Here is a 13,600-nt window from a genome sequence, read left to right as displayed (position 1 = left end):
AGGTGCATCACTTTTTGAAGTCACTCTCATAATACTAGAGGTGTTGGGCTTACTCCCAAGACCCCTTTGGAAGTGTGTAGCTGGACTTTTGAATACATATAAAGTGGCGTGAATGGGGGGTGATGCATAAGATGTATGTAAATTTGATGTTGTGATTATATATATATATAATATAAATGTTTTATGCTATCTCTATTCTGAATGGTTGGGTGATTTGTTTCTAATTCTACTTGCATATAATTAACGATAACACAAATGGGTTAGTGATACTTTCTAGGATGTCGCATTCAAATGACCTAAATGAAAGAGAGTTGTCACGTACTTGAGGGTCGGCGCGCCTGCATATGGAAATGATATTTGATTTTAAAGAAAAATGAAAATTTGAGAAAATGAGAAACTTTTCCAATCTATTTAGTTTATGAATAATAGCGTGCATAAATTTTGGCAACCTCAATAGGAGAAATAGGCTCTCACTGATGCGAAAAATAGAAAACGAGTCTTCGAACTTTATCACAAAATAAATTTAATTTGAAATTACACTAACAAATTAAAACAATTAATTTTTTCCTTTAAGTTATTGTATAGTCGTTTGTGTGGTCATTTCATATGATAGAAGAACAGCGTGTTGCATAAATTTTGATAACCACCCGATTTCTTGACAGGTGAAATTGGTTCTAGCTGACGTGAAAAATATAAAATGAATAATTGTTTGTCTCCAAGCTTTATTACAAAATATTTTAAAAGAGTTAATTTGAAATTACAACAGCAAAAATTCCAATTGCTTTTTTTTAAAAGAATTTCCTGCATAGTCATTTGTGTGGTCATTTCACATGATAATTAATCAAAATGCAGTGCTTGCATTTGGAAGTGGTATTTGATTTCAAAGGAAAATGACAATTCAAGATAACAAGAAACTTTCCCAATCCGTTCAGCTCATGAAGAATGGCGCGTTGCATAAATTTTGGTAACTACCTAATGTCTTCGAGTTAAAGTGGGAAACAGAAAATAAGTAGTTGTCTGTCTTCGAGCTTTATTGCAACATATTTTAAAAGATTTAGTTTAAAATTACACGAACAAAAAAAACCCAATTGCTCTTCTTCCTTTTTTATTGTATAATCATTTGTGTGGTCATTTCATATGATAATTAATCTAAATGTAGTGCCTACATATGAAAATGATATTTAGTTTCAAAGAAAAATGATAATTCGAGAAAATGAGACACTTTCTCAATTTGTTCAACTCATGAAGAATGACATGTTGCATAAATTTTGGTAACCACTCGATGTCCTGATAGGAGAAAGGCGCTCCAGCTAACGTGGAAATTAGAAAATGAGTCTCTGAGCTTTATTACAAAATAGATTTAATTTGAATTTACGCTAACAAATTAAACCAATTGCTTTTTTTTTTTTTTTATTTCTCGCATAGTTATTTGTGTGGTCATTTCATCTTATAATTAATCTAAATGTAGTGCTTGCATCTGTAAATGATATTAGATTTTAATGAAAAATGAGAAAAATCAATAAAATGAGAATTTTTTCCAATCTGAAGAAGAATGGATCATTGCACAAATTTTGGTAATTAAGAACGCGTTTGATAACCATTTTATTATGGGGAACACTTTTTTTTATCACAAATGATTTTTTCTGATTTTGTTTCCGAGAACAATTTATGAGTAAAATAAGGTATTTGGTAACTATCCAAAATTTTTATTATCGAGATAAAAATGCGTTTGATAAAATTCTAAAATTGTTTTTTTCTTTTTTTTTTAATTTTTAAATTATATTTTTATTATATTTCTCTTCTTCCTCCTCCTTCTTTGTAGCCGGTCGCCGACCACTACTTGGCGAGCTCGCTTGGCCAAGGCGAGCCTTGGCTTTGCCAATTTGGGCGAGGTTGAGCCTTGCTGGTGGCCAAGTGAGCGTGGGTGAGGCTAACCTCACCTAGCCACAAGTGAGGCTCGGTCGATGAGCCGTGGGCTCGGTGTCGCCGGGTGCCGGTGATGCCCGGCAAAGTTGCCGGCCAAAGGGAAGAAGAAAGGGGAAGAGAAGAAGAGAAGAAAATAATAGAAATTGATTCTAGGAATTATTTTTGGGAGTAATAGATTTTTTTTTTTTTGATTATATTCCAAATCTATTTTTGAGAACAAAAAATGTATTTTTATTTCCTGAAATAAAAATTTTACTAAACAGATTTTTGTTCTTTTTTCGTTTTGGAAATAAAATAACAGAGTTAGATACTTAGGGGTGCGTTTGGTAACATTTCTGTTTAAAAATTGTTTATGGGAACAAAAATAGAAAAAAATATTTATGCTTTAGGAAATAATTTTTGAACAAAAAAACATGTTTGGTAAATCTTTTCCAGAAATATAAAAAGAATAGAAACACGTTTGGTAAATTTGTATAATTTTTTATTTCTTTTAATTTTTTAATTTTATTTTTCTTATTTATTTTTTATTTTTCTTCTTTTGGCCGGCGGCCTCGCTAGGGGCCGGCGATGCTCAGGCGAGGTCACCGGCCCCGACACCGATCCTCGGCCATGGCCGAGGCCGGCGATCGGCCAAAGAAAAAAGAAAGAAAAAAGAAAAAAAAAAAAAGAAGAAAATGGAAGAGAGAAAAAAGTGTCCCTAAATTTCGTTACTTAAAATAAGAAACAAATTTTTTTGTTTTAACTGTTTTTATTAGAATGTGTTTAACAAAAAAAAATTAACAAAACGCAAATAAGGCTTCGTTTGTTTGTATTTTTTTGTTTTTAAACATTTTTCTTTTTTTTTTTTTTCTTTTGTTCCTGGAGCAACAAAAGAAATGAAACAAAAAACACAAATTTTGTGTTTCTTGTTTCAAACACAAATCGAAACACTTTTGAAATTTTTCTTCTTTTTCTTCTTATTTTCTTTCTTTTTTCTTTTCGCCGGTCGCCGCTCCTATGCCATGGCGGCCACCGGCCGATGAGGGTCGGCGGCCTCGCCCAAGCACGGCGGGGCTCGGCCTCGCCTTGGCCGGGCGAGATGTCGGCGCGTCGGCCGGGCTCGCCCGGCCGATGAGGTCGTCGGCGGTGGCCGAGGCCGAGCCTCGCCGCCGCCGGGCGAGATGTCGGCGCGTCGCCGGGCTCGGGGCTCGCCGGCCGGGCGAGCTCGATCTCGCCCAGTCCGGCGAGGCCGAGCTCGCCCGGGCCGGTGAGGCTCGACCTAGCCACCGCTAGGTCGGCGTCGCCCGGCGATGGCCGGCGGGCGAGGCGGCCCGCCGGCGACCGGCCAAAAGAAGAAAAAAGAAAAAGGAAAAAGAAAAAAGAAAAAAAGGAAAAAATAGAAAAAACAAAAGAAATAAAAAAAAAATTATACAAATTTACCAAACGTGTTTCTATTTATTTTTGTTTCCCGAACAAGTTTACCAAACGCGTTTTTTTGTTCAAATTATTCCCAGGAACAAAAAACACTTTTTCTATTTCGTTCCTCAACAATTTTTAAACAAAACGCAAACAAACGCAGGCATTTTTTTGTTCTAAAAAACAAAAAAACTGTTTATGTACAGAAAAAGAAGTGAAAACAAAAGGGCTCCAGCTGACGTGGAAATGCCACCTCGCGCCACGATGACGTGGCGTCACCTCACGGGTCGGCAGCATGTGGAACGCTCCCCCAAGGTGAGGAGGCTGCTAACCCGCGCCGCGCCGCCCCTCCCCTCTCCTCCCGTCTCCCCCTCCGGCGATCCCGAATTTTCTCGCTCTAATTTTCTCGAGAAAGCAGACGCTCCCGGACGGAGAGGAAAAAGGAAAAGGAGAAGGAAAGCGATGGCGGTCCGAGCCACCGTCTCGAGGTTCCCGATCGATCCGGACGCGCAGGAGGGCTCCGGCTTGCCGTGGGGGATCACGGTCACCCCCTTCGCCGCCAAGGACGAGAACGGCAACCCGCCGGCGTACGGATCGGGCGGCCACCTGCTCCCCCGGTGCGAGAACTGCTGGGCCTACTTCAACACCTACTGCGAGCTCGACCAGTGGGCGTGGAACTGCTCGCTCTGCGGCACCCTCAACGGCCTCCCCTCGGAGTGCATCGAGAAGTACTCGCGCTCGCAGTCCTCCCCCGAGATGACGTCCTCCTTCATAGATCTCGAGCTCCCCGGTGAGACTCGGCTGATAGAGCTCGAGATTCTCTGCCCTGCGTTGTAAGTTTCTCTGATTGAAGTGCTGATTGTTGTTAGTTTTGGTGTCGTGTTGCAGCGGAAGGATCGGAGGAGCCTGTGGAAGCTCGGCCCGTCTACGTCGCTGCTGTTGATTTGTCGTGTAAGTTTTACTTTTTCCGAAGGAAATGTGCTCTGTCAATGTCCTCTGCTCCATTCTAGAATTCTCAATTCTGCGTTGAGATGTGGACAATCGCAGCATCTCCAACCGCAGACTGCAGCAAATGTTGACGTTTTACTCTCCCTTCACTGACAGAGTGATAGTTCGAGCCAAAATGCCAAGTTTAAAGTTCTTTATATTGACTAGGAAAGAATAATTAACGAAGTGAACACAGTAGAGTTTATTAATTTCCGCTGCTGGAGGTCTCTGAAGAGCCATCAAGATGGAACTGGTTGTGGCAAATGCCTTCCTTTAATGTGGCCTTTCTTTGCTATGTGCTTAAGTGAAATGTGTTTGCTCGTTCAAAGCTTGGTTGTTGTGGGATTGTTCTTGTAAATGTCTTCAATGATACCAACTATCAATTAACCTGACCATATGTGATGAACACGAACCGTGTGCAAGGACTGAGGATGACGTGGGATCTTGGTGCTGTTCATGGATTGGAATGGATGGGTTTAAGGAGATGTACACAGCTGTTGAATTTATCTGCTCATCTTGTTTTATCTGGTGGTTTTGATGGTCAAAGTTTAACATGGTGGCTGAGGGAAATGTTCTGAGAAACTTGTTTTAAAAAGGTCTCTGGTCCAAAGAGAAAATACTAATGCATTATGAATAGAGATTTGGCATGGTGTAACCTGAGAATTGTTTAAGTTTAAACGGAGTAATTTTGAAGAATCTTTATCTTGTGATAATTAAAGAGTCATATGTCAAAATGTCCAACACTCAATTTATGTCACATGTTTTCTGTAACATAATCATAAAAAGAGAATTGTAATTAACGAGGACATTCTCATTTTTTGTTTGGAAATTTCCAACAACAGTGTGAGAGTACCATTGCACATAATTTTGTAAGGCGAAAAGGAACATTTTCAAGTTCCTGTCTCAAACTAGTCTGTGCTTGAGGAATTTGTCGGAGAATAGCTCAAATTGGTCCAGGTACTGATCAAGGCCGTAATTGGTATCCGGGAACAGCAGGTCTTTTTACAATTAATCTGATGACTCAAAGGCTCGGATGGATACTTGTGTTGGACACCAATTATAGATCATCTTGTTTAGAGTCTTCACCATCTAGACTGAGAGAAACGATCTTGTTCTGTCTAAGCGGAAATGCCATGAGCCTTCTACATGGATAACTAGTTGAGTTCCATCAACTCAGGTGCTATTTCTAAAAGACTTGATAACTACCATTTGTTGGAAAGACCCTTATATTGCGCTGAAAACAGAAGACTTGTTCAAGAGAATGCTGGTGATAAAGACATCAGTAAAGTACATGGAGCTCACCACTTTGTGATGCTAAACACAATAGATGCCAAATCTGACCTTGGCTGGCATACCTTAGAAGTACAAGCTTAGTCATAAATATAATGTAGTCTTAGAAGCTGTGGATGACAGTAGCAACTGCTTTCGTGCTGCAGTAACTTAGCACTTAAAGTTTATGTAGTTTTCAAGGAGGATTCTCTGTTATGGATGAGTATGTTCATGCTTGAGAAGCTTCAGCTTTTGTTGTTCAGACTTGTGCTCAGAGGTAGGTAATGGTACATTTGATTTTATCTGCTGTGTTTTGGCTGAAGCCAGGTTTCTGTCAGAATTAGCCACTCCTTGTGACAAGCCCCTTTATCAACTTTTTTAGCCTATAGGTGTGCTGCTTCTCTCTCCTTTTAAATCTTCAGAGGAAAAAAATAGGGAGTTTGGCTTTAAAATCATTACTTTTAATTGGAATTACTTGTTTATGGATATATCATCGTTAAAAGAAGTATTAATTTTTGTCTCGCACTTTTCCTTTTGCAGCATCAGAAGAATTTTTGGAACTTACAAAGAGCGCACTACTAGCAGCTCTAGAAGGTAGTGTGCACACGGTTCAAAATAAATCTTGATCTTGAAAACTTCCTTATCCTGCCAAAGTTGTCATTATGGAGAAACTAATTTTTCATTGTCTGCTGCAGCTCTTGGGCCTGGTTCATTGTTTGGGCTTGCTACTTTCAGCCATAAGATCGGACTGTATGATGTCCAAGGGCCTGTACCAGTTGTAAAAAATGTTTTCATTCCTCCTGATTCTGAAGGCAGACTCCCACTGGAGCTTGAAGATGTCATGCCTTTGCTACAGTTTCTAGCACCTGTATGCCACTTGTGAAATTAGAGATTTCTTTCTTTGGTTTCTTAGTGTTGTTAAGTGACGACGAGCTTAAATTTACAGTATGCAAGTTTTCTGGTTATAGGTGGAAACCTGTAAGGATCGTATTGCATCTGCTCTTGAAACGCTCAGACCAACTACTTCATGGGAAAGGAGTACGGCAGCTGGTCAAGGACTTGAGGGTGTTTTAATGGGTGGAAGAGGATTTGGGGTGGCGATGGAATCTCTTTTCAACTACCTTGGATCGGAATATGGAAGCACTTTTGCGTTAGGTAGGTGCTATGTCTCCATGGCTTGAGGCTAGGGGTGGTAGAGGAACTCAAATTCCTAAATCCGCATCAGATAGGCTTGATGACTAGATAGTAAAGGAAGAAAAAGGAGTAGGTGAGGCCAACATTAGCAAAGGAGTTAGAGAATGAGTTACAAAGTGTTTTTTTTTTTTTTTTTGGGACATCTGCATGCTGAGAGAAGCCTTTGCCATTCTATGTTCCTGCTCCAGTCATCTTCCTCAACAGGATGACATGCATCCTAAAGCCAGTAAGACAATGGCATCTTCATGGGCAATAATAACCAATTGACAGATCATATGCAAAGTCTGAGCTCCTTTATCTCCCAGACAAATGCAAAGTATCCCTGTTCCACTATAATACTGACAACTGTTCAGGTTTATCTTTGTTTTAATCATTTTTGGGAATTCCTGCAGGTTATAAGACATATACACTTTGCCAATAAGATCATGAGCACTTCATGGGGCAATAGTTAATTTCATTGACAACTTGTACACAGCGTTCACAACTCCTTAAATAGCAGACAAACGGAAATTTATGTATAACACCTGTTCACAAAAATAGCTTGTATCTATCAGCATTCGTGGGCATTTATCTCGGTTTATTTCTGTGACTCCATGAGTGCAGAAATTTATCTCAAAGGTATTCATTTGATTGACTAATGTGACAATTGACGTGCTTTCATCTTTACATCTTATTCAACGGCAGGATTATCAAAATCTTATTTAGGATTCACTTGATAAACTGGGGGCTTATCGCTTCAATGTCTTTGATGAGGAGTACTGCGTTCCCATCTTTAAGCACATCTTCCGAATTCCCTTTGGTTCTGAGAATGATTTCTTTCTTTCTGTCAAAACTGCAGCAAGGGTCTTTGCCTTTTTATCTGGTCCTCCTGATTACGGAGCTGGACAGCTGGATACGAGGCGGTATGGAGAGCAATACGCCAGCAGAGGAGAGGATGCTGATCGAGCTTTGTTACCTGAGCAGACACCATTTTATAAGGAACTGGTAAATTTTTTGGGCTCTCTCATTTTTGGTTGTTCAATCATTTCTCTTTTCTTCATGTTTATGGAAACAGTTATAGCTTTAACATCACTTCTATAGGCAGCTGTCGCTGTTCAAGCAGGTGTTTGTGTTGACATATTTGCTGTGACCAATGAATATACGGATCTGGCATCCTTAAAGTTTCTTAGTATTGAAAGTGGAGGCTCATTGTTCTTGTATACAAGTACAGATGATTCAACTCTTCCTCAGGACATGTGAGTATCAGATTTTGGAAAGTACTTTTGATTTATACACTTCATTGTGGCGTGATAAGATTAATCATCTAATAGAATTAAATGTTCTGAAACTGAACAGCTAAAATTTTATACTTAAGTTTCTTCCTAGATTAAACTCTTGCATGTCAGTTGCCTGTTAGATTGGTTTAGTGGCCTGATCTTACCTTTTCATAAGAGCTGATATAGAATGCAGACACTTAACTTTAATTATCAATTATGTGTTGTGGCCTTCATGGGAGCTGAATCCCGATTTATTTTCTGTTACACAATAGTTATTAATAAACCAATTCTTGATCAGGTACCGGATGTTGAGCAGGCCATATGCTTTTGGTTGTATAATGAGACTGAGAACATCTTCAGAATTTAGACAAGGCCACTCAGTGAGTGATTGTATTATGCTGTTTGAAGAAAAAAGAAAAAAGAAAAGAAAAGAAAAAGTAATTGAAATTCTTTTTTCTGTCACCTTACAACGTGCACTATATTCTGTGGCAGTATGGTCATTTCTCTCCCGATCCGCAATATGAAAACGTGCAGCGCATAATTTGTTGTGATTCCTATGCCACATATGCATATGACTTTGAATTTGCAAATACTATTGGCTTTTCCAGGTTTGTCTACTCTCCATTTTGGGGTTGTCATCTCTCTTTAGTTTCTGATGGAAATCATCCTTTCTTTTCCCCTTTATTTTTCTTATCAATGCATAGATGGATGTATGGCAAAATAGACCTCTAACATAATATACGTCTGGAACTCGTTAGCTTGATATATGCATGACATAAGTTCACTTTGGACATCTGCCGGATTTCACTTTGTTTTGTCGTTTTCTTCAAGCACACTATTGGATGTCTGAACTGCACACACACACACACACACACACACACACACACACTGTAGTTTGCTGAGCTATTGTGTGATTCATTGAAAGTGTGAATTTAGCTGGTCAGGTCTTGGTCTTTCAACCGGATCAATATTTTTATTTATCATGAAATAATTTGAAGATTATCTTAAGGAATATGGATTTAACAAAAGAAAAAGGAATCTCTTCTTTACTGGAAAAGAAATATTATGCAAACATGTGGCCACTAACGGTTCCTTTGAAGTGGTTCAGTCTGTGAGACCTGATATTGTCATTTTTGTCGGACAGTTCTTGGTTAGTATAAGGCGTTATATGCAAGTGAATTTTCAGGAATTACTTTACATATCTAATTGAGTAATAACTGCCACTAACTGAAATGTGGTAGGTGCATGGAGCCTTTAAGTCTATGATTTTTTTTTCAAGGGAAATTTCAAACCTTCTCCTCCAGTTTATTCACTTTCTTCAGATTTCTTCTTCAGTAGATTCTGGTCTTTTTGTGATCTTTTATGTTTCTCCTAATTGTTTTCTTGTTAGAGTAGTTCACCTTTATTGTGGAATGATTTTTCCTAATTTGGAGCTGCTTCCTTCAATTACTCCATTGTTATTTATAATGAAACCCTGCTATTTTGTTGATATGGAGATTGTCTAATTAAATGGCGTTATCTATTCCAGACACACGTCAGAGCCTCCCGTCGTACAGATTGCTTTTCGTTACACTGTCGTAGTACCACCACAGGAGCTTGCAGATTCATCAACGGGTTCAGGTAATAGGTATGGCCAATCCTTTATGATGGTTCACTTTCAAGGTTCATTTAATTTGACAAAGCTAAGAGGAACAACATTGCCTTTGAAGTCACGTCGCCTTTCAAGAAGCAACTTTGTTGTTGACGTGAAACATCTACTTGTGTACTGTTTAATTTTTGCCCTTGGGAGCATACATTTAAATTGTACTTAGCGACATTGAGCAATGCTTCTTATGGATTTTCTTTAGAGACTGCTACTGCGAATTTAGTGTTCTGTATATATAGTCGTCCGACATTTTCATGGTACCAATTTCGTGAGAGAATCTCTTGATGGTTTGCTGATAACTTTGTGTTTCCCAGTTTGGTTTGGATACGGTGGTCTGCTAGAAACATATTCTCTATGAAATCTGTGGATTTTATTTCTTTCTGGGTCATTCTCTTTCTCCATCCCGACGTTGTTCTCTGAAGTTGAAGAATACGTTCTTTTGCATGGGGCCCCTTCCAGAATAAACCATGAAGCATAAGTTTTTGTTGTAAATGAGATTTTCTTATGACATTTTATTAGTTGCAAGAATGATTACGTATAGAAAGATGTAGATGTAGGACTTTTCAGCAAGAGAAGTTGGGGGCTCATTTATATTGCATTATTTCTTTACTGAGTACCTTGAGTCATGAATATCTTGTTGCTTTAAACATTTTCTTAAATAATGAAATATAATTTGCACCAGTCATGAAAAACCTGTAGAACTTTCATTACCTTCTAACTGTGACCTTTTTAATGGGACCATGAATGCTTTTGACATTGCATTTTACTCATTTATCTGCAGGTCCAGTTACTCCCTCAAACGTCGCCTAAGAATAAGAACTTTGCAATACACTGCTGCCCATAATATGAATGAAGTCTATGACAGTGTTGATCCCGAAGTGGTTCTATCTTTACTTGTTCACAAGGTGATTGCCATTTGGATGATGTTCCATGTTTGTGTGATTCAAATGAAACAAATGACCTCTTGGACATAGATCTCTTAGTGTTTTTGGATGCATTATCTTTCCAGCCCTTATATTATAGGACCGTCCTTCAGAATGATAGCGGTTAGTCAGAGAGACATTGGTCTAGGTTATTTTACACTCTTATTGAAAAAGGTAAAGCCTTCAAGTTGTCAACCAGAGAATTCCGTGATGAATACTACTCTCAAAGTGTTTAACTGGAGATGCTCCGATATTTTCTATTCTCAATTGAACAATGGCTTTCTTGTTTTTGGACATATTATTACCTAAATAATGTCACAGTAGGAATTTTGTATTTTCTTCAACCCATCTCAATGGTTCTCTCTCATTGCAAGGGTTTTCTCCAGTCTTTAGTGACGGGAGGGTAGGTGAAACCCTCATGTGGAGATGTCATCACATGAACTTCTGCTTTTTTCCACACGAGTGTTTCACTGACTATGGATGATAAATTTGACTGAGATACTAAGAAGATCGGGGACTGATTTGGAAAGCCTTAATTCCCGACATTGAAGCTGTGTAGTCATTTGTTGTGTATGCCAATGCCTTTATCTACTTTAAGGTTGTTGATGTTTGAACTTGTCAATGTTTATGTTTGTAGAAAGCTGCACACCAGCTTCCTAAGACTTGACAATTTTAATGTTAGTAACAACTTACAAATACAATCAAATTGCAGGTTATATCAGCATCTTTGGAGCAAGGAGTTCGGGAGGGAAGGATGCTCCTTCATGATTGGCTCGTAATCCTCACAGCGCAGTATAATGATGCTTACAAGCTCATTCAGCCCAAAAATGGGAGCCCAGTAAACGCTCAGGTGGATGTTGCATTCTCGCAATGCCCACAATTGCAAACATTACCGCATCTCATTTTTGCTCTACTGCGGAATCCTCTTCTTCGCTTCCATGAGGAAGGTGTCCACCCAGACTACCGGATTTATTTGCAATGCCTTTTCAGGTAATTGGTGCTTTGATACTGAAAAAAGTTGTCTATAAAAATTTTGCAAACCACTTATATTGAAGACTATGAAGAGTAACACATGTGAAGGCCATATAAGTAACATGTGTAGGCCATTTCATCTGGTGTAGAAACTTATGCACATATATTGAATTTAAACCAGGGTAGTGGTGCTTCTGTGTTAATGTGGAAGATTATGAGCTATATTGGTTTTGGCTTGTACTTTCATATTAATGGCACTGTGCTGTGTTACGCTTGGTGTCTCATCTGTGCGTTTTCAAAGGAAGTTAACCTGCATTGATCCTAATATATTTGGATAGCTCTGAAGTGGGATGTTTGCAGTGGATAAAACAAGATGAATGCGTCACTGTTGGTTCCTCAATGGGATGGACCAAATTGTTTGCTGCTCTTTATCAACTTTTCATGTCAGTTGTTCAGCAAAGTTATTGTTTGCACTTAGATCTTGGAGGATTATCTTTCTCGCAGACCACTTCATATCTCCTACACTTGCTCCTTTATATTTTTATTGAAAATAATGGTACTTTAGTAGCCAGAAATTATGATATCTTGCTATAAAGTTATAACAGAAACTAATGAAGTCGGTATCTTTTGATTATGTGGTATAGTGCACTGGAGCCAAGTTCCCTTCACCGTGCTGTCTATCCTAGGCTAACATCCTATTCTACGCTGGACAAGCAAGCATATCCACGCCACTCATTGAGTCGGGCGGCCCTAATTACCAGCGGCAGTCCAATATTTTTCCTTGATGCATTTACTACTCTTATCGTGTTCTATTCTTCAACAGCAGACCCTTCACTTCCTTTTCCTCCACCGCATGATTGTATGTTTCTTCCCTTCATTTCATTTCCTGATCGTAGTATACCAATAATTTGTCTAATTTCATTTGCTGCTTAAACTTTTCACCTCAGGCTTATTACGGACTACAATCAACAAATTGAAGCAAGACAGAAGCATAACTCCCAAACTCCTTTTTATCAGGGGAGGGCAGGAGGATGCGTCGGCTTTCGAGAGCTATCTCATTGAGGAGCAGGACGTTGATGGAAGTGGCCTCACTAACAACATGGGATTTGTTTCCTTCCTTGAGGATATCACTCAGGGCGTGTTAGAGTACTTGAAGTAAAAAAAATAAAATGCAGCAGCGGATGGACCTCCAGTGCTTCGCAACCGGAGAACGTCGATGCTAAACTTTGTCTCCCAACAAGCGGCTATAGATCAAACAGCAAATGAGAGCTCAAACTTCTGGCTAAAGGGGGCTTTGAGATGTTTATGCAAATCACTGTCGAGAGAGTCGATTCATCACATTGCTTGTGCTTGCCTCTTTCTTTTAGACGGTGCTCTTTGTGCAGCAGTACAGAGTAGGAGAGCAATCTCGGTGGTTTTCAGTAATCACAGTTTGGGGATATAGCTGCTCTTTTTCTCGTCAAAAGGGAACATTTTTATTTTATTTTTCTTTTAAGTCTGTCATCCATTTGAGTTGTGCCTGTGAGTTCTCATTGATTTGAACTATAAATTATGTGACAATCTCAGGGATGCAGCATCATTTATTCACAGAGAAGAATCTGGTGGCCTTCATGCATGATGCCTCATCGTAAACATCTGTCTGTCTTCAGCTGCGATAAAATAAAAATATGTCAATCAAAATTGTGAACTTTGATCTTTTTTTTTTTTGAATTGTGTCCGGAACGAGGCATCCGCCTTTTCCGGTGGCTGCACCTCGATGCAGATTTTCCTTAGATGATGGAGAAATTGGACTAAGAATAGAATAATTGTGCGTTATTTTTCATAATGTTCGGAGGGAAATCTCATTGATGCTCATTGAACTTTGTGCTGTCTGTGGCATACCTATCTCTCTGCATTGTCTTTCTTTCATTTCCTTTCCTAACTCTAAAGTGATTTGTTGACGGAGCACCACGGGATGCTTACACGGTCAGTGGTAGATACGCGATCATTTCGCTCACTCTTGCAAATCAAACTCTATCAGGCAAATAAAAAGC

At 39.1% G+C, this 13,600-nt stretch overlaps 1 protein-coding gene across 1 annotated transcript; it reads left to right on the top strand.

The window, feature by feature from the left end:
* The first annotated feature begins 3,647 nt into the window (after window positions 1–3,647).
* LOC104433972 (protein transport protein Sec24-like At3g07100) lies at window positions 3,648–13,182 on the top strand. Its single transcript, XM_010046900.3, has 14 exons — window positions 3,648–4,111; window positions 4,210–4,272; window positions 6,118–6,171; window positions 6,273–6,445; window positions 6,546–6,732; window positions 7,610–7,755; window positions 7,852–8,006; window positions 8,326–8,407; window positions 8,520–8,635; window positions 9,556–9,654; window positions 10,454–10,577; window positions 11,308–11,585; window positions 12,212–12,426; window positions 12,515–13,182. Exons 1-14 carry the CDS (start codon window positions 3,784–3,786, stop codon window positions 12,724–12,726), a joined length of 2,232 nt encoding a protein of 743 aa, XP_010045202.2. The 5' UTR covers window positions 3,648–3,783; the 3' UTR covers window positions 12,727–13,182.
* Window positions 13,183–13,600: the final 418 nt, after the last annotated feature.

Source organism: Eucalyptus grandis, chromosome 2 (assembly GCF_016545825.1).
Source record: "Eucalyptus grandis isolate ANBG69807.140 chromosome 2, ASM1654582v1, whole genome shotgun sequence".
Classification (NCBI taxonomy): domain Eukaryota; kingdom Viridiplantae; phylum Streptophyta; class Magnoliopsida; order Myrtales; family Myrtaceae; genus Eucalyptus; species Eucalyptus grandis.
Note: the sequence above shows the minus strand (reverse complement) of the source record. Positions and strands in the feature narration are given on the sequence as shown.

Coding starts and splice junctions, on each gene's coding strand:
- LOC104433972 (XM_010046900.3), top strand. CDS start 3,784: ATGGCGGTCCGAGCCACCGTCTCGAGGTTCCCGATCGATCCGGACGCG. Junction 4,112..4,209: donor CATAGATCTCGAGCTCCCCG/GTGAGACTCGGC, acceptor GTCGTGTTGCAG/CGGAAGGATCGGAGGAGCCT. Junction 8,007..8,325: donor TCAACTCTTCCTCAGGACAT/GTGAGTATCAGA, acceptor ATTCTTGATCAG/GTACCGGATGTTGAGCAGGC.